This window comes from Capricornis sumatraensis, chromosome 17 (genome assembly GCF_032405125.1).
Source record: "Capricornis sumatraensis isolate serow.1 chromosome 17, serow.2, whole genome shotgun sequence".
Classification (NCBI taxonomy): Eukaryota; Metazoa; Chordata; class Mammalia; order Artiodactyla; family Bovidae; genus Capricornis; species Capricornis sumatraensis.
In genome coordinates this window covers 70,478,788-70,502,551 of record NC_091085.1, presented here as the reverse complement: position 1 = coordinate 70,502,551, position 23,764 = coordinate 70,478,788, and the positions used below count along the sequence as shown (strand labels likewise).

Sequence of the window (23,764 nt, the reverse complement as noted above, 5' to 3'; positions counted from 1 at the left end):
AGGTGATTCTAATGTGCAGCCACAAAGCTCAGGTGTTCTTTAACTAGGTCTAAGGGTTCATCGCCTTGAGGCTAATTATAAAACCTCCCAACTCTGGGCACTTCTGCAATTCAAAAAGTCTGTTCCATTTCAAATCAACTAAATTCAACCAGTCACAAAACTGTAGCATTATTTGGTATCGAAAACCTACAGGATACCCACTGCTACTTCCAAGTGTTTTGTCAAATTACTTGCTCTTCCAGTGTTGTCCAGACCATTGTCCTATTTCTTTCAACAGTCTAGTGAGAAAAATGTCATCATTAATCCCATTTTCAAAGGGAAAATGAAAGTATCAGAACTATTAGGGTCCTCTGACTCCCACTCTCATGCACTTCTCATAACAGCCCAAATCAAGGAATCATGACTTTAATCATTTGCAGGGCTTGCTGGGCCTTACCCCCAGATTAACTCAGTAGTCTGGTAGGGTTTGGAAACCTGGCCATTTCTAACAAGTTCCCAGGTGATGCTGCGGGTCTGGGGACCACAGTTTGAGAAGCACTGCTTCAATGCTGCCTTTCCCTTAGGGTGGAACTTACTTGGCACAGAAATGGAGTAGTTCAAAGTCAGATACAGGTAGAGAGTCATTTCTTCTTCCATATTGGCCTTGGGACTGGTGTTCCCTAAGACTGCACTTTTCAGGGAAGAGACTCCGGACAAACAAGTAAAAAAAAAGGGTCTGGGCTGAGCTTTGGTCATTCCCACTCAGGGACAAAGCCAAACAGCAAAGCCCTGAAGGATTCCAAGCACATAAAAACATTCCCACAGATAGGCGATAAGACGGTGAGACATCCCGAGCTCCTCAGGTGTGGCCGCCCCAGTCTCGACGCAAGTTGACTAGATAGGTAGCCGGGCACCAGTTAAGGTGCTGAACTGCGTGGCGAAAGTACCCTGATCTCAGGCCCCTGGCATCCCTCCGCGGAGTTCCCAGCATCTAATACACGCCCGCCCACAGGCTCCTTCTCGTTTCTTTTCTCCACGCCACTGGCCCGAATACTCAGACGCACCTCGCCCACTTCCCCGAAACCCAGCGACTTTAGCACAACTTCCAAAAACCCCAAACGTCCCGCTCCAAGCAATCTCACTTCGCTCTCTCGTCACCTACACATCCACTTTCACAATCCTTCCTATTTTCCTCATTTTCCACCCCCAAAGTCCATTTTCAATGACATCTCTTTGTTCTCTTCGCAATCACCAATTCTCATTTCTAACCAGCACTGGTGGTCCGGCTCACCACTACCACTCAACCCCCACAACTTACTCAAGCACATATCTACTCCCCAAGCCCAAATACCCTTTCCCGCGTCCCCAAGAGCCTGGGACAAGCCCCCCACCCACAACAGAGGCACAATCCTCCACCCAGAGCCCTTCCCCCACCCCCAACCTCGCCCCCATCCAACCTCCCAACCTCCTCTCCCCTATCGCGACAGTCCCTCGTCGCACCCCTTCATCTCGGTCCCTGCCCTCTCTATTCTGCCTCTGACCGGCTCTCTCAAGCCGCTCTGCAGCCCCTAGTCGGCGGGCAACGCCCTCCTTACCATGAAAAGCCGGAGGAAGCCGGAGTCTCCAAACCCGGACTGAAAGAGACAGGAAACACCCAGCTCGCGTGAGCCGCGGGCGGAGGCGGGGCCGGGGCGGGGACTTCCGCTGTCTGCACCTCACTTCCGCCCCGCAGAGGACACCTTCCTAAAGGGTCCGTCATACTAATACTAGATAGAGACTGCTTTTCTTCCAAGCTCCCTAGCTAGAATGGGTTGCGTCTCTTCTCGGCTGGGTCAGGCGTTTATCCCTCTCCTGAATGCTCCGCTTTTCCAGCTCCCATAAATGACAACAAAATGCAGGGAGGTTTTCCCATCTGGACGAAGAAGCTCTTCGGAACTGTCGTTTACGGAACTGGTTGTTGTTTTCCGACGGAACTCTCAGAGTGAACACCCCGGGGCAAGATGGCGGTCGGACCTCGGCCGCTGCCCCCGGGTCTGGCAGAGCTCGGGGGTATCGGGTTGAAGCGGTGGTAACTGCGGCCCCGATCCCGAGCGCCGGGGCCTCGAGCGGATAAAGGTCTACGGCCTGTGGGTAGCGAGTGGGAACAGGGTTGTGGGTTGTCCGGGTGGTGGGATCGGGGTCTGGGAGGGAGTTAGCCCTAGGGCCGGGTCCCTGCTTCGCCTGGTCGGGGTTGCAGGTGCTGGGGGCTGGCTTTTGGGCTCCAGGGGACGTTTTTCCGTGGCCTTTTTATTTCCGGAGCTACCGAGATAAAAAGAGGCAATAGGCCATTATAAACAGACTAGTGCTGGATGAAAAGAATTTGTTATTGTTGTTGTTGATGCCGAGGACAGACTCCGGGCCTCAGAAGTCATCCGAACCGGAGTTCCAACCGATTTCCTATAACCTTGAGTGAACTCCTTCCCTTCTCTGTGCCTCAGTTTCCAACTCTGTAAAATGGAGTAACTAGCTCCTGTCAAATGGAGGAGCTCGTGTAACTCAAGTTTTAGTACGAGGCCTGACGGCTCTCAATAAAAACAGCTGCAGTTATTGATAACAGTAAAGAAAAACCTGGTAGTAATCTGACTCTATGTTGGCCCCACGGGCAGTCCTGCATTCTCGACTTTGCCTTCTGTGAATGGGGGCGTCCCTGGGTCTTCTCTGTTTCACTTAAAATAAGTAATTGTTCTGGAGTTAGAGATGAGTTCAAAATCAGGAGCCTTGTGAACTCTGACAAGTCATGTCCCTCTCTGAATATAGTTTTCTCTGTGGGAAGGTGGTAGCATGCACCTGTATAGGCTGCAGCCTTCAATAAATGATAGCTGTTATCATTAATCTAAGTCCTGTTGCTTATTCTTAAGAAAATTAGGCTATTGAGACCTGATAGAGCTGTTGAAAAGTCAGAGGTGATTAAATATCTGTACAGTCTTTGACCCATGGTCCATGCTTAACCAGTGGTGATGGTCATTCAACCTGGCTGCCCAGCTGTTCCCACCATGAGTGGAGAATTCTCTGGGGCTCAGACAGCAGGTGGTATTTATGGTGCTTCACCTTTAGATGACACTCTGTGGTCTGTCAGGCTCTTTCATAGTTCTCCATGAAGTTGACCTCATCCAGAAAAGACTGAATCTCTTATGGAACTGTAGAAGTAGGGTCCTAACTATTAAAATCTTGGCTCTGTCCCTTACTAGTGGTCTAACCTGGGCTACGTGTGTGTGTGTCAGTTGCTCAGTGGTGTCCGACTCTTTGTGACCCCATAGACTGTAGCCCACCAGACTCCTCTGTCCATGGAATTCTCCAGGCAAGAATGCTGGAATGGATAGCCATTTCCTTCTCAGGGGATCTTTCTGACCCAGGGATCGAATCTGGGTCTCCTGTGTTGCAGGCAGATTCTTTTCCATCTGAGCTCCAGGAAAATCCCAAACTTCAATTTACAGAAAAGGAAATTGAGGCGTACAGAGGATAAGGACCTTGGCCAAATGAGAAAGGATCAGAACTGAAAAAAACCAAAGGCGGCTTTGACCCAGGGCTTTCTCTGCTATACACAGCCTTTCCTTTCATCCTCCAGGGCATTTAGCAGAGTAAGTACCTCACAAATACTTCTGATGTGTTTTTATTTGATTGATGAACTGTAATCGACATTATGCAGCTAGAAGAAGTAAAGAAGAAAGGATTCGAAAAACTGCAAAATATAAGCTGTTACGTGGTGTAAACAGAAACCAGCATATAGCATTGCCAAGGGGTTGGTGAGCGCAAGAAAGAGCCCCCTGGGAGAAGTGAAGTTTTTGAGATAGCCTTATAGGTGCTTAGTTACAGTTTGCATGCAACCTCCCGTTCTTCTGTCGGGGAAAAGCTCTCTCTTCTTCTTCTCTCTCCCCATCTTTCCCTTGCCCCCCAAGAGAGGCTGTCTCCATGTTAAGGAAAGAGTATACCATTGTGCTCATGGCTTGGGCAGGTTTGTTTGCAGCTCTGAGAGGCCTGAAGCTGTCCCCCAGTCTAAACAGGGCCCAAGCCGAAGGCTTCAATAGCCCAGGTGACAGGACTGGTGATAGAAAAAACTCTTTTAACAGGTGACCATTCTTTCCTACCCGCAGACCCAGACTGCCTGTACAGATAAGGGCCTTTAGTAAAGAGTTTTTAAAAGGCAGATCTTTGTGTGTATAAAAATAATCTGTCAGGCTTATTGACTGTGTGCCCTGTCAGCCACTTCGACAGGTGCTTGAGGTCATCATCTCATTCAGTCCTTATGATCAGCCTCTAAGCTGATTAACAGACAAGACAGGACGGCTCAGAGCTGTATCTCCGCAGTACACAGCACAGCTATGGATCGCTCCAGCTCTGCATGCCTCTCACAATGCCATGTCGCCCGACCACATGCCTTCTGTGGAGAATTCAAGAAAACAGACCAGTTAGGGAAGCAAAATGTCCCACAGTCCCACTACCTCAAAGCAACCATTCTTCTGTAATTGAAATATAGTTGATGTATAATACATGTAAGTTACAGGGGTGCAATATACGGTGACTCAGTTTTTAAAGGTTGTCCTCCATTTGCAGTTTAAAACATTGGCCACATTGCCCCACGTTGTACAAAATATCCTTGTGGCTTGTTTTGTTTTCTGTTGTTGCACTGGGTCTTTGTTGCTGCGTGCGGGCTTTCTCTAGCTGTGGCGAGTGACGGCTACTCTCTAGTGGTGTGCAGGGTTCTCATTGCCGTGGGTCCTCTTGTTGAGGAGCTCAGGTTCTAGAATGCAGGCTCAGTAGTTGTGGAACATGGGCTTAGTTGTCCCTTGGCATGTGGGATCTTCCCAGACCAGGGATCAAACCCCTGTCCCCTGCATTGCGAGGCTGATTCTTAACCACCAGACCACCAGGAAAGCTCCTGTAGCTTATTTCATACCTTCCAGTTTGTACCTCTTAGTGCCTTACCTTAGGCTACCCTTTTCTCCTTCCCTGGCCCCACTGGCAACTACTTGTTCTGTAAATCTGTAAGCTTGCTCCTTTTTTGTTATATTCACTGGTTAAAACAAGCATTCCTGTTTTTTCCCCAGTTTTGTATCTACCTGTGCACAGGACTTTTTCGTGATGTAATTGGGGTCATAGGGAAGAACCTTTTGTATTCTATTACAAGTTAATCCCTAAAGGGATGTTGCATATAAGCCTAATTTATACTCAGTGGCCCATCTTTGGGAACTCTGCCTCCCAGCTAATGAGCCTTAAGCTAAAATACCTTTGTTTAGCTCACAGGAAATATCCTGACCAGGCCCACCCATGAATGACTGCAGGGAGGAAGACCTGAACACATCCCGCCTGGAGGCTGACGGGAACCAAGAAATGTTTGACTTTATTCCCTCCCTTTTTAGTATAAAAGAAGCTTGAATTCTAATTCAGGCTAGATGGTTCTTTGGGACATGAGTCCACCATCTTCTCGGTTTGCTGTCTTCTCAAATAAAGTCACTGTTCCACACCCCAGCAGTGGTCTCTTGACTTATTGGACTGTTGTGTGACAAGCAGTGTGAGCCTGAACTCAATGACAGTATTGGTTCACAGCCAGCCCCTTTTTCATTTCTTAAGCATAAACATTGTTCCAGTTTGCTAAAAATGCCAAACGTAATTTGCAGTGGCTTTCAAACATTCCATTCCCTGTGTTATTCTTTCTTGGTTGCCATCATAAAGCCTACAGCTCTAATTCAGCAACTTCTTTGGGCTTATTCTCAACCTGCTTCCTTTAAACTGAGGACTGGGTAGATACGTGTGCCATTTAGATCTGATATTAATTAATTAAAGAGGACACGGGTGGGTTTTTTTTTTGTTTGTTTTTATTTAAACCAGAGGCCCTGTTTTTATTACTTTTTTTTTCAGTGAAGAAGATAAGACGAAGCCCTGCCTATAAAACTCAATCCAAAATCTGGATTTTTTTTCTTTTGCCAGAAAAGACAAGCTCCTCTGAAGTGAGAAGCTGCCCTCAGCCGTGAGTCCTGTGTAAGATCACTAATGATTACCTGACGTTTCTGCGTCACCAGCAGGTCCTCAGGTGAGAAGACCCTATTGCCTGTCTTCTCACACTCCCTCCTGGGATCAGGTGAAAGTTTCAGGATCGAATTATAGGTACTGAGTCACAGTCTGCACGCAACCTCCTGCCTTAATATTGGTCAGAGGCTCCCTCTACTGCTCCCTCCTCCACTGCCACCCCCCCACACTCCAGGAGGGTCTGTCTCCATGTTTGTCTTGAGAATTACTGATGAGAGACCAGCATGTTGGCAAAGCTTTGTTTACCAGCTGTGGATCAGCGTTGAACAGGGGTCACACAGGTGCCTCGATGTGTGGACATGGGAGGAGCCCCACGTGACCCTTTTTATCCTGGATGTTTTCACGTGGACACTGCTTTGAGTGGGGTAACCTGGTAAAGAGATGGTTTTCCGGAAGTCTGAATTTCTGAATAGTTCATTTCAGTGCCTGTGTCGGCCAAGCTGATTATTTTGCATAAAAGGACAAAGTTTTCAAGCATCTAAAGACATTATCTCAGTGTGAGAGGCTCCATGGACCAGTGCTGTGTGCTCTAGGCTGATAGCCACAACCCCCCCTTTGGGAAAAGACAGTTACTGGTGATTTAGATGACACTATAATGGCTAATTGAGAGTCTCCGTCCAAGAATACCAGTCTGTGGATGGGGGCATCTCTGCTTTAATGTCTTCATCAGCCCTTGGCCAAATGGGAATAGTAAGGACAACAGAATAAGTTGTCCTTAGAACCAAACACATTCAATGTAATGGATTGTCTCACATTCTGGAATCACGTACCTTTGGCTTTCTTTATGTTTAATTGGCCCTTAAAAAAAATGAAAGGCTTCTTTTGTGCTGGACACAAAGTAGGTATCAGTAAATATTTGTTGAGTGAATGAATGAATAAAATAATGGTAATAGTAAATAATTATGTTTAATGTTTTGCCCTCTAGTCTTTACTCGGCAAAATAAAAACTGACTGTTCAGTGAAATATCCAGGGACCTTTGATGTAGAGGATGCCTGGTTTGAATTAGAGCTTTATAGATGGAATCGATTCATGCTTTGTTTATTCATTAACGATTACTGAGCCTGAACCCTATGCCAGGCGCTGTGTTCTTTCTCTTAAGAAAATGTAATTATTTAGTATGGGAGAAAGCGTCGCTGGTCTGGGGAGTTGCATGAAAGGAGCTGATAGGAAGTTGGGACTTGTGCCAGGAGAGCCATTAGCCCTTGGGGAGGGTGCCAGGGCTTTCTGCCCTTTGCTCCTAAGCCCCTCTCTGTGAGTGTTTTTCGTATCATGACTGACATCAGCCACTGGCTGTTTTCCTTGCAGGGTTTGTGCAAGTTTGCAAACATGTTCACCGTTTCTCAGACCTCGAGAGCCTGGTTTATCGACAGAGCCCGTCAGGCTCGAGAGGAAAGGCTGGTGCAGAAGGAACGAGAACGGGCGGCCGTGGAGATTCAGGCCCATGTACGGAGCTTTCTCTGTCGGCGTCGACTGCAAAGAGAAATCAGGTGGGGGGCAGGAATCCTCAGCACATGTTTTTTTTTAAATGTTGTTTTCTGCAACTTAAAAAGGTGTATTTATTTTGGCTGTGCCGGGTCTTTGTTGCTGCATGCCAGCTTTTCTCCAGTTGCGACAAGCGGGAGCTGCTCTCGAGTTGTGATGAGAGGGCTGCTGCTTGTGGTGGTTTCTCCTGTTGCAGAGGATGGGCTGTGGGCATACAGGCTTCAGTAGCTGCAGCTTCCAGCCTCTAGAGTGTGGGCTCAGTACTTAGGCACTGGGGCTTAGTTGCTCTGGGGCACGTGGGATCGCCTCACACCAGCGACTGAACCCACGTCCCCTGTGTTGGCAGGCAGATTCCTAACCAGTGGACCACCAGGGAAGGCCCAGCACGTTTATTTTTATTCCCAATAAATGGGGGGGGGGGGGGTGGCGGTGCAGAAAACTAGTTAGTATTTTCTTAGAGTTCTTAAACAGCCTTCTAGCTGCTGTGAGCTCCTAACTAAAAAAATCTTTTTTTTTTTTTACCCTTCCCTCCCTAGGAGAGAGATTGATGAGTTTTTTAAAGCAGAAGACTCTGGGTCCAGTAAAAGAAGTGCACTTTGTATTTTTAAGATTGCCAGGAAACTGCTGTTCTTGTTCAGAATTAAAGAGGATAACGAGGTAAAATAATAACAGCAACACACGTCATGCTCACTCTGTGTCAGATCCTTTTATAAGTATTTGATAAATATTAACTCGTGTAGTCGTTACGGCAGCTCTGTGAGTCAGGTTCTGTTACCCCCACGTCCTGCCCCTTTTGTTTTCTTGGAAGCTGTTTTGTAGGGATTATACCCACTGCTGAGAATCATCATGATTTTTTTTTTCAATAAAGAAATTTGGGGGATTTTTTTGCTTGTTTGTTTATTTTTTACCATTTATTTATTTGGCTGTGTGGCATGTGGGATCTTACTTCCCTGACCAGGGATCAAACCTGTGCCCCCTGCAGTGAAAGCACAGAGTCTCAACCACAGGATGGCCAGGGAAGGCCCTCATCACGATTGGTTTCATGGTAACTCCTGTAAGCAGTTGTCCTCAGATGCCTATAGAAGCCAGACAGGTCAGCAGATGAGTGAGAGAAGCTGTTCATGAGTTACAGCACAGTACAGGTCATAATTCATGGTAACTGACAGATGGTGGTGCATCGGAGGGAGAGGTGGGCTGTGCCATGAGCAAGCAAAGGAGCAGCCATCCCTCGGCTCCAGCCGTTGGGGGACTGATACTCTGGTATTTTTTAAAGAGATGCTGGAGATCTTTGCTACTCAGTTTTCTAATTTGAAAAAAAGTGAAACTCACTCAGTCATGTCCAACTCTTTGTGACCCCATGGACTATAGCCCATAAAGCTCCTCTGCCCATGGGGTTTCCCAGGCAAGAATACTGGAGTGGGTTGCTATTCCCTTCTCCAGGGGCTTTTCCTGACCCCAGGAATCGAACCCAAGTCTCCTTCCTTGGCAGATGGATTCTTTACTGTCTGAGCCACCAGGGAAGCCTGGTTGGCAGCTAATTTGAAATTTCTTTCAAAATCCTGCAAAGCAAACAGACCATGCTAGTTGTACCTTTGGAGTCAGAACCATCAGCCTAGGAAGTAGGATTCCAAGGAAGGAGCTAGTTATCTGTGACTGTTGTAAGGATACCATTGGGGAGTGCCTTTGTGTTCCCGGGGTCAGGCATCCATTGCAGCTAAGCGTCTCGTTGCACCAGACCCTCTTCTGGGCACTGGGGTTCCCGAAAGAAACAAAATGGGCTCCATAACCCAGCAGGGGGGAGAGGAGGACGCTGGCACTGAGCCCAGTCACGCAGGTGAGGACAGTCAGCAGGGAGGGAAGGGCTCCCCAGTGAACAGAGGCGGAGACCGCAACTTAGTGTGGCCGGGGGCCGCCGGGGCCACACCGCTTCTACGGGTGGACCCAGGCTTGGCAGAGCCAGAGCGTGACCCGGGCTCTAGTTTCCACTCTTGCTTTTTCGTTTCAAGATACAAGTGATGATATGACAGCTTGTGAGGCAAAAGTCCGTATGCATGGTGCTTACAAAACGGCAAATGGCTGAGCACAGTTGAGGAGAGACAGCTGCTCGTCTGCAGGGCTCCAGGCCCAGTTTGCCAGGCTGATCTTGTTTTCCAAAAGGACCCCCACTCTAGAACACACCCAGGGCTCCTGCCTGCGGGCCACCCGTTGGAGAGCCTTTCCTCAGTCTTTCTGATAGCCTCAGTCTCCACATCTGCCAGTTGGAATTAAATAGGGTCCCCACGTGAGTTATTTGGCATGCCACACCAGGGAAACGTGAGGCCGCCTGATGTCTGTTCATCGGGAATGGTTAACCCCCATTGTGCCTCTCTGCAGAGATTTGAGAAGTTGTGTCGCTGCGTCCTGAGCAGCATGGAAGCTGAGAACGAACCCAAGGTGAGTGGGGTTGGTGGGGGGTGCCATAAAGTCTCCCACGTCCCTGCAAGCCAGCCTGCTTGGCTCTGAAAGTTCCCTTGAATGTTCTGACTGTTGTGTATGAGTCTGCTTATGTTCACGTGGGTGTACGCATGTGCTAAGTTGCTTCGGTCGTGTTTGACCGCGATCCTATGGACTGTAGCCCTCCAGGCTCCTCTGTCCATGGGATTCTCCAGCCAAGAGTACTGGAGTGGGTTGCCATGCCCTCCTCCAGGGCATATGTTCACATCCACACGCAAATAAGTAATGGATCAGAAATATTAACAAAGCGCAGCTGATTTCCTCAGTCTCTGCATTATCCAAGAAGCTGTGTTCAGCCCTTGCCTCTTACTCAGGATGGTAAATCCCCTTACCAGGCTGTTTTACCTTTGAGTTTAGTGTTAAAATGAGTCCTGTTGTTTAGTCCCTCAGTCATGTCTGACTCTTTTGCAACCCTATGGACCGTAGTCCGCCAGGCTCTTCCGCCCATGGGATTTCCCAGGCAAGAATACTGGAGTGGGTTGCCGTTGCCTTCTCCAGGGCATCTTCCAACCCAGCAATTGAATCCGTGTCTCCTGTACTGGCAGGTGGATTCTTTACTGTTGAGCCACCAGGGAAGCCCAAGAGAAATCCTACTTCTTATTTATCCATTCATCGCCTGCCTCATCTGACTCTAGACCTGGCTGTTTGATCCCATTCCAGTGTCTGGAATGTATGTCGTTTGATCCGTGTAACTGCCCGTTACATTCCTCTTTTTTTCATGCTTGCAGGTGTGGTACGTGTCCCTGGCTCTTTCCAAGGATCTCACTCTCCTATGGATTAAACAGATCAAAGACATCCTGTGGTATTGCTGTGAGTTTCTTGAGCAGCTCAAGGTAAAAAATAAAAACAAGACTGTAAACCTGTCCTTCCCACATGCGGGCTGTAGGATGTGCTTTCAGAGTCCTCGTGGCTTGCTCATAGATGTTACTACCTGTATGATCTCCCAACTGGAGTCTAGTGATGAATTACTGGAGCCCTGTCCCCGAGAGAGTGAGCTGGATGCTGTTATCAGCCTGAGCGCCTTTTTCATGCCCACTGTTTTGAATATTGACTTGGTCTCACCACAGTCTTGATGCCAGGAGTCTGTTGTTTTCCCTTCTGCCCTTTGATGTAGTGGATACTTTAGAGTTGACATTATTATATGAGTCAGGCCCCTTGTGACAAGTGCAGACACCCAACGTGAGTGCAGTCGGTAATACACACAAGCTAAGGAAGGAAGAGGACATTTCACTGTGGAGTCTTTCTGTAACAAGCAGCTGGAGATGACTGGAGCCAGGGGCTGGTGGGGTTGCCATCTCTTAACTTATCTCTGTGCTCCCTTTGGGAATCCCCTCGGCCTCTCCTGCTGTAATCACGGTGGCCAGCAGTTCTGGGCCTTACGTCCTTACTGTGTCCTGACCGAAGGGAAAAGGGAGGGCTCCCCTCCACACACCAGTTCAGAGATCTGGAAGGACTCGCAAAGGTCCAGTGGGATCCTGGCCTCAACCCTGCACTGGGCACGGTGGCAAGACAGATGGGGTGCCACCCTCACCCCCACCTGGCCCAGTGCCCTCCCATGTGTTTCAGGAAGGTGGGCAGGGTGTGTGTGTGCCAACAGTGGCCATTTCCACTTCGCTCGTGTGGAGGCTAGACGTTTCAGGGGCAGAGGCTTGGCACGGATTCCGCTGGTGACTGAGTTATGGAGCAAATGTTGCCAGAGCCCCCAGTGATCCATTCCCAGACATCTCTCTCAAGGCACTCGAGAATGGCTCTCTCGGCCTTGACCCAGGAGAAACCATAAATTATAGTCATCGTTATAGGAATAGCCAGTATTACCTAGTGTGATCTGTGTGCCAGGCACTGTTCTTGGTGCTTTATATACATTAATCCATTTATGTCTCATAACAACCCAATGAAAGAAGCAGCGTTACTGTCTCTAGTCAACAGGGGAGGAAGTACAGAGAGGTTAAGAAACTTGCCCAAGATCACACAGCTGGCAAGTGGTAAAGCCAGAAGTCTGAGCTCACTGTCCTTGTTCTGTTCATTTCTTCTCTGTGGCTGCAGTGTACACGCATACATGTGTTAAATGCTAAGTGTGTACATATAAGCAAGCCCGCGCTGGTCATCTTGTTTTCTAAGAATTCTCAATTCACCAGTCTCAAGAGTCTTTCAGGATCTGTGGTCAAGCCCTCATGTGCCAAAATCCCCATCATTTAACTCCTGAAGCAGTGACTCCTCAAGAGAAAAAGAATAAAAGCTTAGAATCCCGACTCGTTTGTCTGCAGTCAGAAAAGTTGTAAATGGATTGTTTTGCTGCCCTGGGCTGGAGGGCGCGTGTCTCAATCTCACTCCGTTGTTTCTAGCCGGAAATTTTACAAGACTCCAAACTCATCACCCTTTACCTCACGATGCTTGTCACCTTCACGGACACTTCAACGTGGAAAATTCTCCGGGGAAAAGGTCGGTGAGACTCACTTCAAAGTCTTCCCCAAGTCACATTTCCATAGAGAGTCTAGGGGACGTTTTCAAGAAGTGTTTTTGCCGCCGTGAGCCTCAGGGAAGGTCCTGGAACCACACGCCTGGAGATGCCCTTGGTGTGTCCCATCCCGCTGCCCCAGGGTGTCTGGAACACGCTCAGTATTGAAAGAAGGCACAGTCCCTCTGAGCTCACTAGTTACAGCGCCCAGAGCACCGCAGCCTCTAGGCAGTCATATTCACTTAAGCCTGCTCACTTAACATGGAGGATGTTCGGCAGCAAATAATTCTTAGGGACTTCCCTGGCGGTCCAATGGCTAAGACTCCATGCTTCCAGTGCAGGGGGCGTGGGTTCTCAGGGGAGAACTAAAATCCTGCATTCTGCACAGCGCAGCCTAAAAAAACTAAAAGCTCATAAAATAATTCTATTTCGCCCATAAAACTGCCTCTGTCCCTGAATCCTGAACTCAGCCTCACATGTCTCATACGTTCGTGTCGTTCATCCATTCATCATAGCCTACTCTGTGTGAGGTGCTGAGGAGGCACCAGAGATGCGGGAAAGGTCACTGTCCTCCAGGGGCTGTAGGGCTGAACTCTGTGCGCCCGCCCCTCCTCACCAGACTTGAGTGTGGGGGCCAAGAGGAGACAGATGTTGGAGAGAGTACAGGGCTTCCCTGGTGGCTCAGTGGTAAAGAATCCGCCTGCCAGTGCAGGAGATGTCAGTTTGATCCCTGGGTCGGAGAAGAGAGTGGCAACCCACTCCTGGAGAATCCCAAGGACAGAGGAGCCCTGTGGACCACAGTCCACGAGGTCATAAGAGTCAGACGTGACTTAGTGACTGAACGACAACGTGTATATATATATTTTTTTATATGAATATGTGTGACTGTGTGAGTGACGTATGTGAGTATGTACAGGTCACGACACCAGTGTGGCAGGTGGCACTTGGAAGGAGGAGCCCAGGAGAAGCGAGGTGCAGTGGGGTAAGAGGCCCTGCCTTGTGTGGGGCTCAGGCTTTCCTGACGAAGCAGTGTCTGAGCTGAGAGCTGGGGGGAGAGGTAGGGTGCACAGATGGACAGAACTGTGAGCAGAGGAAACTGCGTGTGCCCAGGCTGCAGGCCAAGAGGGAGGGATTCTTTGGGGCCTGATCCTGGACTCTGGGTGGGGAGGGATGGGGGAGCAGGCATTTAAAACTCATGTTCTGGGCCCTGCCAGGGACCCTGTGTCCCATTGGGAAGCAGAGGTCGCTGCATTGGGTACAAAGTGCCAGGCTGTCGGAGGGACGTAGAAAGGTGCTGCAGGAGCTTGGAGGCCGAGGACGATGCTTCTGGGAACGGATAGGACCTGTCTCTTAAGAGGTGACCCTTGAACCAGGCCTTGCAGGAGAGAGAGAACCCTGGAAATACCGCATCTCTTCTGATACCAGGCCCAAGGGGAGCAAGAATGCAAGCCAGAGGAGCTCTGGTTTCCTTACAGCCCGGGGCCTGGGCACATAAACAGTTCACATGACGGTCAGAGGTTTTTTGTTTTTTTTTTTCTTTCTCAGCCTTTTTTCCTTCGTTTAGGTGAGAGTCTTCGACCAGCCATGAACCACATTTGTGCAAACATAATGGGCCATCTCAACCAGCGTGGGTTCTACCCTGCTCTGCAGGTCTGTCTCTTCTTGCTCTGATGTGTGGCTTCATTCTCCATTACCTGACCTTGGGTTTTAGCTCTGGTTTCGGCACATCTGCCGCCCTCCTCAGAGCAGCACTTTCTGCAGAAAGGGCTTACGGCCCAGCGCCCTCTCTGCCCTACCCTGTCTTCATGGTTTGTGTAAAAAGAGGACAATAGCTGGGATCCCTTTCTTGTGTTTACCTTTTAGTTTTAAGGACAGTCCAGTCACTTGAAGCTTAAGCTCAGGCAGGAGGCCTCAGGACGCACCCCGTCAGGCTCCTTCTTGGTTAGTGTCTGGAACTGTCTTTCTCGTTCCACGTCCTCCAGCAGCCTTCAGTCCACCCTGCATGTTATCAGGCCAGTTTGCACATCCAGGGAATTGTCAGGAATCTGTCTCATCAGTGTTTAAAAGTACTTTGGAATTCTGCAGCTTGAGAAGTGACGTGGATTGAGTCCATCCTTCCACCTGGGGCTGCGGTGGGCTCTCATCTAGTTGGGCTTCCTTTTCTCCTCGCGGTAGCCCTGCGAAGCGCCAGGGCGGCCCAGGGTGGATTCTCCACAGCTCCTCTCAGTGGCAGCTTCTGCTTCACACCCTAACTCCGAACTGCTTCTAAAATAATTGAGATCTTAAATCTGGTATTCTTCTTCTCAGCTGTGAATTTTTCTTTTTTTTTAGCTATTATTCTTAAAAACTTAAGAGTAATACTTAAAGTAGAGTGGGACAAATCGGACCTCCATACCCATTACTTTTTTTCATTTTTTTAGAAACATCCTAATACAATTTTTTTTTTTTAATCTGAAGCACTCATTGTACCTTTTCTACATACCCGTGAATATAAAGTTGGCATCACCCCCTGACCAGTTACGATGTTCTTTTCAGATCCTGCTAACCCGTGGCCTGGCGAGACCTCGGCCTTGTCTGTCCAAAGGCACTTTAACAGCCGCCTTTTCCCTAGCAATGCGGTAAGTAGGGGGCTGCAGCTGAGGGTCTGGGGTGCTTCTGAAGGCCCCTTCTCCTGCAAACTCTTTCTGAAGAAGGCCAGCTAGTGAGTGTTTCCAGATCTTCTGCCACAGCTGCTCTGCCACTGTAGCCAGGCAGCCACAGACGGGGATGGCTGCGTGTTCCCAGGAAACTCTAGTACAAAAATCAGCAGTGGGCAGATTTTGACCTGTGGGCAGCAGTTTGCCAACCTGGTCTAGGCTGTGTTTACCACTTAACTAGCCACATGGGACTGTTTCAAATGGAAACTTATTAAATGCAATTAAGAATTCAGTTCCTTGATTTCATTAGCCACATTTCAAATGTGGCTCAGAGACCACAGGTGACTAGTGAAACCCATATTGACAACACAGCTAAGGAACATTTCCATCATCAGAGGAGGTTCGGTTGGACAAGGCTACTCTATCTGATGAGAACGCTATGTGAAAAATCCAAATAAAGGGGAGATTAGTGACATAGTTTATTTAAACCACTGTATCCAAAATTGCCATCTTTGCATGGAATCAATACTTTTATTTATTCTCATTAAAATTGTGTGCAGTCTCAGTCACTAAGTCGTATCCAATTCTTCGTGACCTCACAGATTGTAACCCGCCAGGCTCCTCTGTCCATGGGATTTCCCAGGCAGGAATAACTGGAGTAGGTTGCCATTTCCTTCTCCAGGGAATCTTCCTGACCCAGGGATCGAACCAACCTCTCCTGCGATGGCAGACGAGTTCTTTACCCCTGAGCCACCTGGGAAGCCCTGTTGGTGACTTAGCATGCAGCAAACACACCCGTGTCAGCGTCACAGTGCTGGCAGCCCAGGAGCCCCTCTCTGCTTCCCTTCCTGTCACTACTCCCCCCTGCTCTCCCATGTATACAGTTCCTTACCCTGCTTTTTTTAAGTCAGTTAAAGCCTGAGGATTATCTCTTGTCAGTAAAACCTCAGTGAATTGATTTTTCATAGCTACATGATAAGCCATCACTGATTCAACCCTTCCCCCAGAGGATGGGCCCATTTTGCATCCAGTCTTCCTTGAAGTCCTGTGAAGCATACCTTCAAGGGATTTGGGGGTGTTGGTGGGATTGTTCTTTTGTTCCAGGTTCACAGTATAGTCCTCCTGAGTGAGGTGATCTGTCTGTGTCTAGCCCCGTGCTTGCTGCACAGTTTTCAGACAATCTGATCCGGCCGTTCCTCATCCACATCGTGTCCGTGCCCGCCCTTGTGACTCATCTCAGCACCGTGACCCCCGAGGTCAGTGGGCTCTGCACTCCCCCAATCCCATTTTTGCCGTTGTCCTTAGAATAGAAATTTTAGCCTCTTCTCTTGATGTTTCTCCAAAATCAGTAGCCACCGTAGACATACTCATGCTGGAAGCCCAAAGAAAAGGGGTCTCATCTTAGTTTTCTCCCTGGTGATGGAGAACATGTTTGGCAGCCAGGGGGTGGTCTGCAGGTGATGGGGTTCATGCTCTGGTGGGAAATTCCTCCTGTCAGCCTCCGCTTTAACAGTCTGTGATTGTTCGCAGCGCCTTACTGTTTTAGAATCTCATGACATGCTCCGTAAATTCATCGCATTTTTAAGAGACGAAGATCGATGCCGTGATGTGTGTGAAAGCTTGGAAGGATGCCATACGCTTTGTCTCATGGGTGAGTACCCATGATCGAAATTTGATGGTGTCCTGGCTGTCGGGAAAAGCCCAGGTGTTGTGCTTTCCACCATTCTGGAGGCCACGAGCTGTTTTTAGTACAAGCTGGAAGTGCTACAGTAAAAGGTAAATAGAGTAGACACAAAATTGAAAGTCACATGGAGAATATATCAGCCTGGCAGACTAGCTCAGTGACTGTAAGTGAATGTTACATTTCAGCCCTTTTGCTTCCTGGCAGCCAAGGGAAAAATGGAAACGAGTGAGTTCCTGGAGAATTCTCAGCTCAGGAGAGCAGAGAGCACAGACGGGTGGGGCTTAGACCAGAATGGAGTCTGTAGCATTCACTTTATGACATTTTTATTTAGATGAGGAAAGGGTTTGTGGACAGGAGGGTTTAAAACAGCAGAGGTGCAGAATGCTGTTTGCCTAATTAGAGGAAATAGAGGAATTAGAAATTCGAGGGGGGAAGAAAGGTTAGAGGAAATATGAAAAGGTTCTTGGGGCTACATTTTAAAGGAGTCGATGGTATGAGTAAGACATGAAGTAACTTCAGTGAACACAGAATAACAGTGGTTTTCCAGGACTTTCAGATTTTCTTCAGAAGATCATTCCTTGTGTTGACCCTTGATTTTAGAATACTAGTATACTGAAGTGTTATACTCACTTAAAAATCTGGCCTTTTGCCTGTTAATTCAAATAACCCTCACATCAAGATAGGGGATCCTTGTTGCAATGTTGCAGAGGAGGAAGCAGACTCGAGAGGTGGTTTGAGGGTCGGCCAGCTCGCCTGCAGCAGAGCCTGGACTGGAGGCCGGATTGGCCTGTTTCTGAGCCTCGGCCTGTGCTGCAGTCCCAGCACCACAGGACCCTCTCCGGGGACTTTACTCCTGCCCCTGGACATGGGTGCCTGGGCCCGGGGCAGGGAGTGGGCCGGGAGGCGAGGAAGCGTGTCGGCCCCGGCCCATCGCACTCCGCCTTCTCTCTCTGCAGGCAACCTCCTGCACCTGGGCTCCCTCAGCCCCAGGGTGTTAGAGGAGGAGACGGACGGCTTCGTGAGTCTGCTCACCCAGATGCTCTGCTATTGTCAGAAGTACGTGTCCCAGAAGAAGTCCAACCTGACCCACTGGCACCCCGTCCTCGGCTGGTTCTCCCAGTCCGTGGACTACGGGTGAGTCCTGGAGGCAGAGCCATGCCTGTCTCGCCTCCTCCTCCTCCTGCCTCTCTCCCACCACTGGCCCCGCCTCTCGTCGAGATCGGTGGGCCAGCTATGAAGACGACGGCGCACTAGGCATTAGGCAGCTTTCGTCGACGGGGTGGTGAACAGGATGGAATCAGGATGAAGCGCGAACAGGTCGAGGGTGGCTGGGAGGCGACTGGGACGCATGGGGCCTGGGGAGATCCGCGGGGCTGCCCCAGCAAAGGAAGCCTGGGTGGAGCATGAGCCGAGGAGGAGCTCGGCGCCTCTGCACCCGGGCCTTGGCGCCTCTGCACCCGGGCCTCGGCAGCCATTTGGGGACCCCACACCTCTCTTAGGGCCCTATCTGCCGTGCCAAGGGGCAGTGCTCAGCCACCCCTCCAGGTGGCCTTCCATCAGGTGGGGCTGACACGCCCGTGCTCCTGCTCTCACCCAGCCTCAACGAGTCCATGCCCTTGATCACCAAGCAGCTGCAGTTCCTGTGGGGGGTGCCTCTCATCCGGGTCTTCTTCAGCGACATCCTGAGCAAGAAGCTGCTGGAGAACCAGGAGCCAGCCCACGCGCCGCCAGCCTCACCGCAGAACGTGCTGCCCGTGAAGAGTGAGTGGCTCCGCCTGCCCCAATGTCCAGCTCCTCGATGGCCCTGGGTGCCTGTCCCCTCTGTCACATGACCTCTGCCCGCTCTCTTGAAGGTTTGAGATGGCTTAAGTCTAGCAGAACAGTGACAGAAAATCCTTAGGGAGAGAAAACAAGGGCTAGGGACTATAACTGTGAACAAAATCAAGGTCGAGTGTCCAGAACATCCATAGATGGTCCCTGAGGGCAGCTGCACTCGTCTCTGAGCTTCCATTTGGCTGGAGGTTTCTTTTTTTGGCTTTGAATTTCTAATAGCCAGAAATGAGAAGGAATTTATGGACCTTTTCTTACTTCTCATTAGTAGAAAGAAGGAGGAGGACTGATTTCTTAAGGGAGGTAGAGCTTTTCTGAGTTCCTAGTCATAAAAGATAACCTCCCCTGTGGAATTCCTAATATAGGGACAGTGGTCACTGGGCAGGCTGCCACCTCAGCATCCCCCTTGCAGGGTCCATGGAAGCGGGTTCCATGGAAAGGTTTCTCATAGCACATGCCGATGAAACGAAGGCAGTGCTTCTGGCGCATAATCTGGAGGACTTACCTGCCTCTGGCAGATTGTGAGGTTCAGTGGGCTTTTCTCCTGCCACCGAGTGTATTGCAGAGCTCCATGTTGTAGCCAGCAGTGAGCGTGGGCTTGTAACTTCAGCAGGATATAAATGGGAAGGTGTAAACGAGTGCAACCCCAAACTGAATACACGTACTTGAAGCTGATGCTGCTACTTGCCTCTGAAAGCACAGCACGGTGGGAGTCAGCCAGGCCCCACACTTCTCCCCCCTTCCCCAGTAGAGTCCTCAGTTTTACCTTTGTGGGTTCTAAAGTTAAGTGGTTATAGTAAAGGAATCCACAGACTGAATCGATATGTTCTGCTTGTTCTGAAGAGTCTCCTCCTATTCTGAAGAGGTCTCTGCGTTCTCCTTGAAAACCTGTTGTCACTGCTTTTCTGATTTACCCCAAAGAGAGGATTCGAATCACAGGAGAGCCTCCCTGTCTGGCTCCAGCTGGAAGTTTGGCGCTCTACTGAAATGCCCTTCCCTTTTCTGGGGAGGCGTTGGGCAGATGGCTGAGCTCCTACTCACATGTCCCCTCCCCTCTCGCCGGCAGCTCTCCTGAAGCGAGCGTTTCAGAAGTCAGCGTCAGTCCGCAACATCCTGAGGCCCGTCGGGGGCAAGCGCGTGGACTCCGCGGAGGCGCAGAAGGTCTGCAGGACCTGCGTCCTCTACCAGACCTCGCTGGCGACTCTCACCCAGATCCGGCTGCAGGTCCTCACAGGTCCGGGGTCCCAGGGCGGCCTTTGCCCTCGCTCCCATCTGCCAGACCAGTCCTCCGAGATGCTGATTCTCTCCTGGCTTTCTTGACTCAGAAATCACGTTGAAGAAGGGTGTCTTTGCTGTTCTTCTTAGAGATTGGTCCACCTCACTTACAGCTCGAGTTCCTCCCAGGCCTAGCACTCCTAGTTTGTTCCTGAGACCTGGCTTTTATTTTCATTATGAAGTACAACTGGCTTTCTAAAAAAGTTAAATTTTTTTTATGAATAGAAAACTAGAAAAGTCAAGAAGCAGAGAAAAGAGAATTTAAACCACTCTTAATCCCACAGTCTATAGGTAACCATTTGATCCTGAGTGTGTTACATATATATGTATTTAGATTGAAATGTATAGTTTTTTCCCCTTTCTGTTAATCACATTATAAGCATTTTGTCATCTCAGAATTCTTTAAAACCTCATTTTTTCTTTTAACTTTTAATTTTGTATTGGGGTATAGCCAGTTAACAATGTTGTGTTAGCTTCAGGTGGACAGCAAAAGGGACTCAGCCGTACATGTACATGTATCCATTCTCCCCAGACTCCCCTCCCGTCCAGGCTGCCACTTAACATTGAGCAGAGTTCCCTGTGCTCTACCGTAGGTCCTTGTTGTTAAACTCTCATTTTTATTGGCTGCAGGAGACCTCGTTTCATGGATATGCCTGACATTTTCCTTTTTAGCTGAGCAGGGAAGAAAGTCCCCACTGTGCGCAGAGAATTGGGCATCAGGGCTTGGAAGTTGCAGCGCAAGAATTGTTAGTATGGTTGGTATTGTGAGGACAAAATGTAAGCCTTGAAGCTGCTGACTGCATAAAGGGTCAAGAGCTTCTCTGTTGCTTTTTACATTTTTTTGAATCAAATTGCTGCTGCTTCTGTCTTTCACTCTTAACTTGCGTTGTTGTTCAGTCGCTCCGTCGTGTCTGACCCTTTGTGACCTCATGGACAGGCTTCCCTGTCCTTCACTATTTCCCAGAGTTTGCTCAGACTCATGTCCATTGAGTCGGTGATGCCATCTAGCCATCTCATCTTCTGTCATCACTTACTCATCTTCAAATATTTATAGAGCCTGCGAGTGTCGGGCATTGAAGACACAAGAGGGAATAAGACAGCCAAGATTTATGTCCCAAGAGTGTTGCAGTCTAGTAGTGTGAAGACAATAATAAGCAAGGGGTGAATACATTTGCTATAATGAAGGGCACAGTGACAGTCAGAGGGATGAGAGACATTGTTGACTTGGACCAGAGCAGTGTTCTTCAGCCTCAGCACTGCTGACATTTGGGGCCAGACAGTTCTGTGTTATGGAGGTGGTCCTATCCATGGTAGGACCAGCTGTTCCTGACACCTTACCTACAGGTTCCAGTAGCCCCTCTCCCACACTCATGACAACCATACGTGTCTCCCAGTGTTGTCCAGTGCCCCTTGTGGGGCAAAATCATTCCTAGTTGAGAATCACTGGGCCAGTGGAGATGAAAGTGGGAAGATTAGGATGTGTTTTAGAGGTGGAATCGACAGGCCTCACGGGTAGATTGGATCTGGGGAAGTGAGATGAGATCATGGGGCATCTAGAGTTCTGTTGGGCTGTGATGAGTGTAGGGTGCCTGCTGGACCCGCAGTGGAGATGCCAAGCCAGCCTGCGAATGTGCTGTTCGGGGGTTGAGCAGAGGGGCGGGTGAAAGGCCTGGGACTGAGGGCCGCTTCCCTGAGTGCACAGGAGGGGGGCACAGATGAACTGGCATCCCAGCACCCAGTGGGAGGGTCTGGGAAGCAGACTGAATCAGATTTTGAGGTGGTAGCCTGTGTCCAATTTTTTAAGATAACCAGAGTAAACATCCCCCATTGTCCCAGTGAGAGCATCCAAAAGGAAGTTTCCTGGGCAAGCAGAAAATACATGATTTTAGGGAATTTGCTGGCAGTCCAGTGGTTAGAACTCAGCGCTTTCATTGCCGGGAACCAGGTCCAGTCCCTGGATGAGGAACTAAGAATCCCACAGGTTGTGCCACGTGGCTAATTAAAAAAAAAAAGATAAACTAAAGTCTATGTGTAGTATTCATTCTGTCAGTTTGGCTGGACACAACACTGTACACGAATGATAGAAAATAACATAGTGGTTTCAAAAATACTGCAGTTTTCCTCCTCTCACAGTCTACAGAATGTCTCCGTTTGTGCCCCTCACGTACGTGTGTTGGTCCTGGAGCCACGTGCTGCCCCTCTGACACGGCTTCCAGACCACGGCGTCCCTGTTTCTGTCCAAGCTGCTCAGGAGGCAGCCCCACTGAACTGGTAGATCACACTGTAAATGAGTATGTTTTCCCTGTAGAAGTATACCTGTCATCTCTGCAGTGTTAACTACTTATCCCGTTTCTTTTTTTTTTTTTTAAACTGAGTTTTAATAGTTGACATGTAGCATTATCTTAGTTTCAAGTGCACAGCATAATGGTTTGGTATTTGTACACATTGTGAAATGATCCACACAGTAAGGCTAGTTAACATTTGTCACCATACATTGTTAAAATGTTTTTTTTCTTTTTTTTTTTCTCTGTGATAAGGACTTTTAAGATCCACCCTCTTGGCAGCTTTCAAAAATGCAGTATATATATTGTTAACTGTGGTCCCCATGCTGTACTTTACATCCCCATGGTTTATTTATTTTGTAACTTGGAGTATGTCCTTCTTTAAAGATACGTTTTGTTTACTCATTTGGCTATGCCAGGCCTTAGTTGTGGCACGCATGATCTTTAGCTGTGACGTGTGGGATCTAGTTCCCCGATGAAGGATCGAACCCAGGGCCCCTGCTCTGGGAGCACGGAGTCCTAGCCACTGGACCCCCAGGGAAGTTTGTTTTTTTTTGATCCTCTTCACCCGTTTTGCTTACCTCCCCCCCACCGCCCGCCCCCTTCCCCAGCAGCCACTCGTCTATTCTCCTTGTCTGTGAGCTTGAGTTTGTTCCTTTGTTTTTTGGTTTTCACATATAAATGAGATCGTATGGTATAATGTCCTCAGGGTCCATCCTTGTTACAGGTGGCAAGATAACCGTCCTTTTTTTATGACTGAATAGTATTCCTGTGTGTGTGTGTGTGTGTGTGTGTGTGTGTGTGTGTGTGTGTGTGTACACACTGATGGACACTTAGGTTGTGTCCTTATCTTGGCTGTTGTAAACAGTGCTCCTGTGAACAAGGGGATGCATGTATCTTTCCAAATTAGTGTTTTTGTTTCCTTCCAGTGAATGAATATACAGAAGTAGAATTGTTGGAATCATATGGTAATTCTGTTTTTTTTTTTTTTGAGGAATCTCCATACTGATTTGCATGATGGCTGCACCAGTTTACGGTCCCACCTATGGTGCACAAGGGTTCTCTTTTCTCCACATCCTCACCAGCACTAGTTATTGTCTTTTTGATGATAGCCATGCTGTCGGGTGTGAGGCGATACCTTAACTGTGGTTTTGATTTGCATTTCCCTGATGACGAGTAATGTTGAGCACCTTTACATGTGCCTATTTGTATGTCTTTTCTGGAAAACTCTACTCAGATCCTCTGACCAGTTTTTAAGCAGATGGCTTGGGGTTTTTTTGGTGCGTTTCATGAGTTCTTCATATAATTTGTATATTAACCCCTGATCAGGTATATGATTACAAGTATTTTCTTCCATCCCGTAGATTGCCTTTTCATTTTGTGGACGATTCTTTTGCTGTGCAGAAGCTTTTTAGTTTGCTGTAGTTCCACCTGCTAATTTTTATTTTCATTGGCTTTGCTTTTTCCGAGATCCTTGTCAAGCAACTTACAGGATTTCTTCTAGAAGTTTCATGGTTTCAGATCTTATATTCAATTCTTTAATCCATTTTGAGTTTATTTTTGTGCACGGTATAAGATAGTAGT

The 23,764-nt window shown here is 48.7% G+C and overlaps 2 protein-coding genes across 3 annotated transcripts in view; one reads left to right on the top strand and one right to left on the bottom strand.

The window, feature by feature from the left end:
- KCTD10 (potassium channel tetramerization domain containing 10) overlaps positions 1-1,594 on the bottom strand; it is a 30,182-nt gene extending 28,588 nt beyond the window's left edge. For both annotated transcript variants that reach the window (XM_068989548.1, XM_068989549.1), the window contains exon 1: positions 1,575-1,594. In XM_068989548.1, coding sequence (XP_068845649.1) covers positions 1,575-1,577 — 3 coding nt within the window. In that variant the 5' untranslated portion in view covers positions 1,578-1,594. The remainder of the gene's footprint in view (positions 1-1,574) is intronic.
- A 396-nt stretch (positions 1,595-1,990) lies between these two features.
- UBE3B (ubiquitin protein ligase E3B) overlaps positions 1,991-23,764 on the top strand; it is a 47,471-nt gene continuing 25,697 nt past the window's right edge. Inside the window, exons 1-15 of the mRNA XM_068989477.1 lie at positions 1,991-2,105; positions 3,401-3,596; positions 5,944-6,046; positions 7,349-7,530; positions 8,062-8,182; positions 9,899-9,958; positions 10,747-10,851; positions 12,361-12,457; positions 14,038-14,123; positions 15,009-15,091; positions 16,260-16,365; positions 16,640-16,760; positions 17,750-17,927; positions 18,391-18,554; positions 19,690-19,857. Coding sequence (XP_068845578.1) covers positions 7,370-7,530; positions 8,062-8,182; positions 9,899-9,958; positions 10,747-10,851; positions 12,361-12,457; positions 14,038-14,123; positions 15,009-15,091; positions 16,260-16,365; positions 16,640-16,760; positions 17,750-17,927; positions 18,391-18,554; positions 19,690-19,857 — 1,450 coding nt within the window. The 5' untranslated portion in view covers positions 1,991-2,105; positions 3,401-3,596; positions 5,944-6,046; positions 7,349-7,369. The remainder of the gene's footprint in view (positions 2,106-3,400; positions 3,597-5,943; positions 6,047-7,348; positions 7,531-8,061; positions 8,183-9,898; positions 9,959-10,746; positions 10,852-12,360; positions 12,458-14,037; positions 14,124-15,008; positions 15,092-16,259; positions 16,366-16,639; positions 16,761-17,749; positions 17,928-18,390; positions 18,555-19,689; positions 19,858-23,764) is intronic.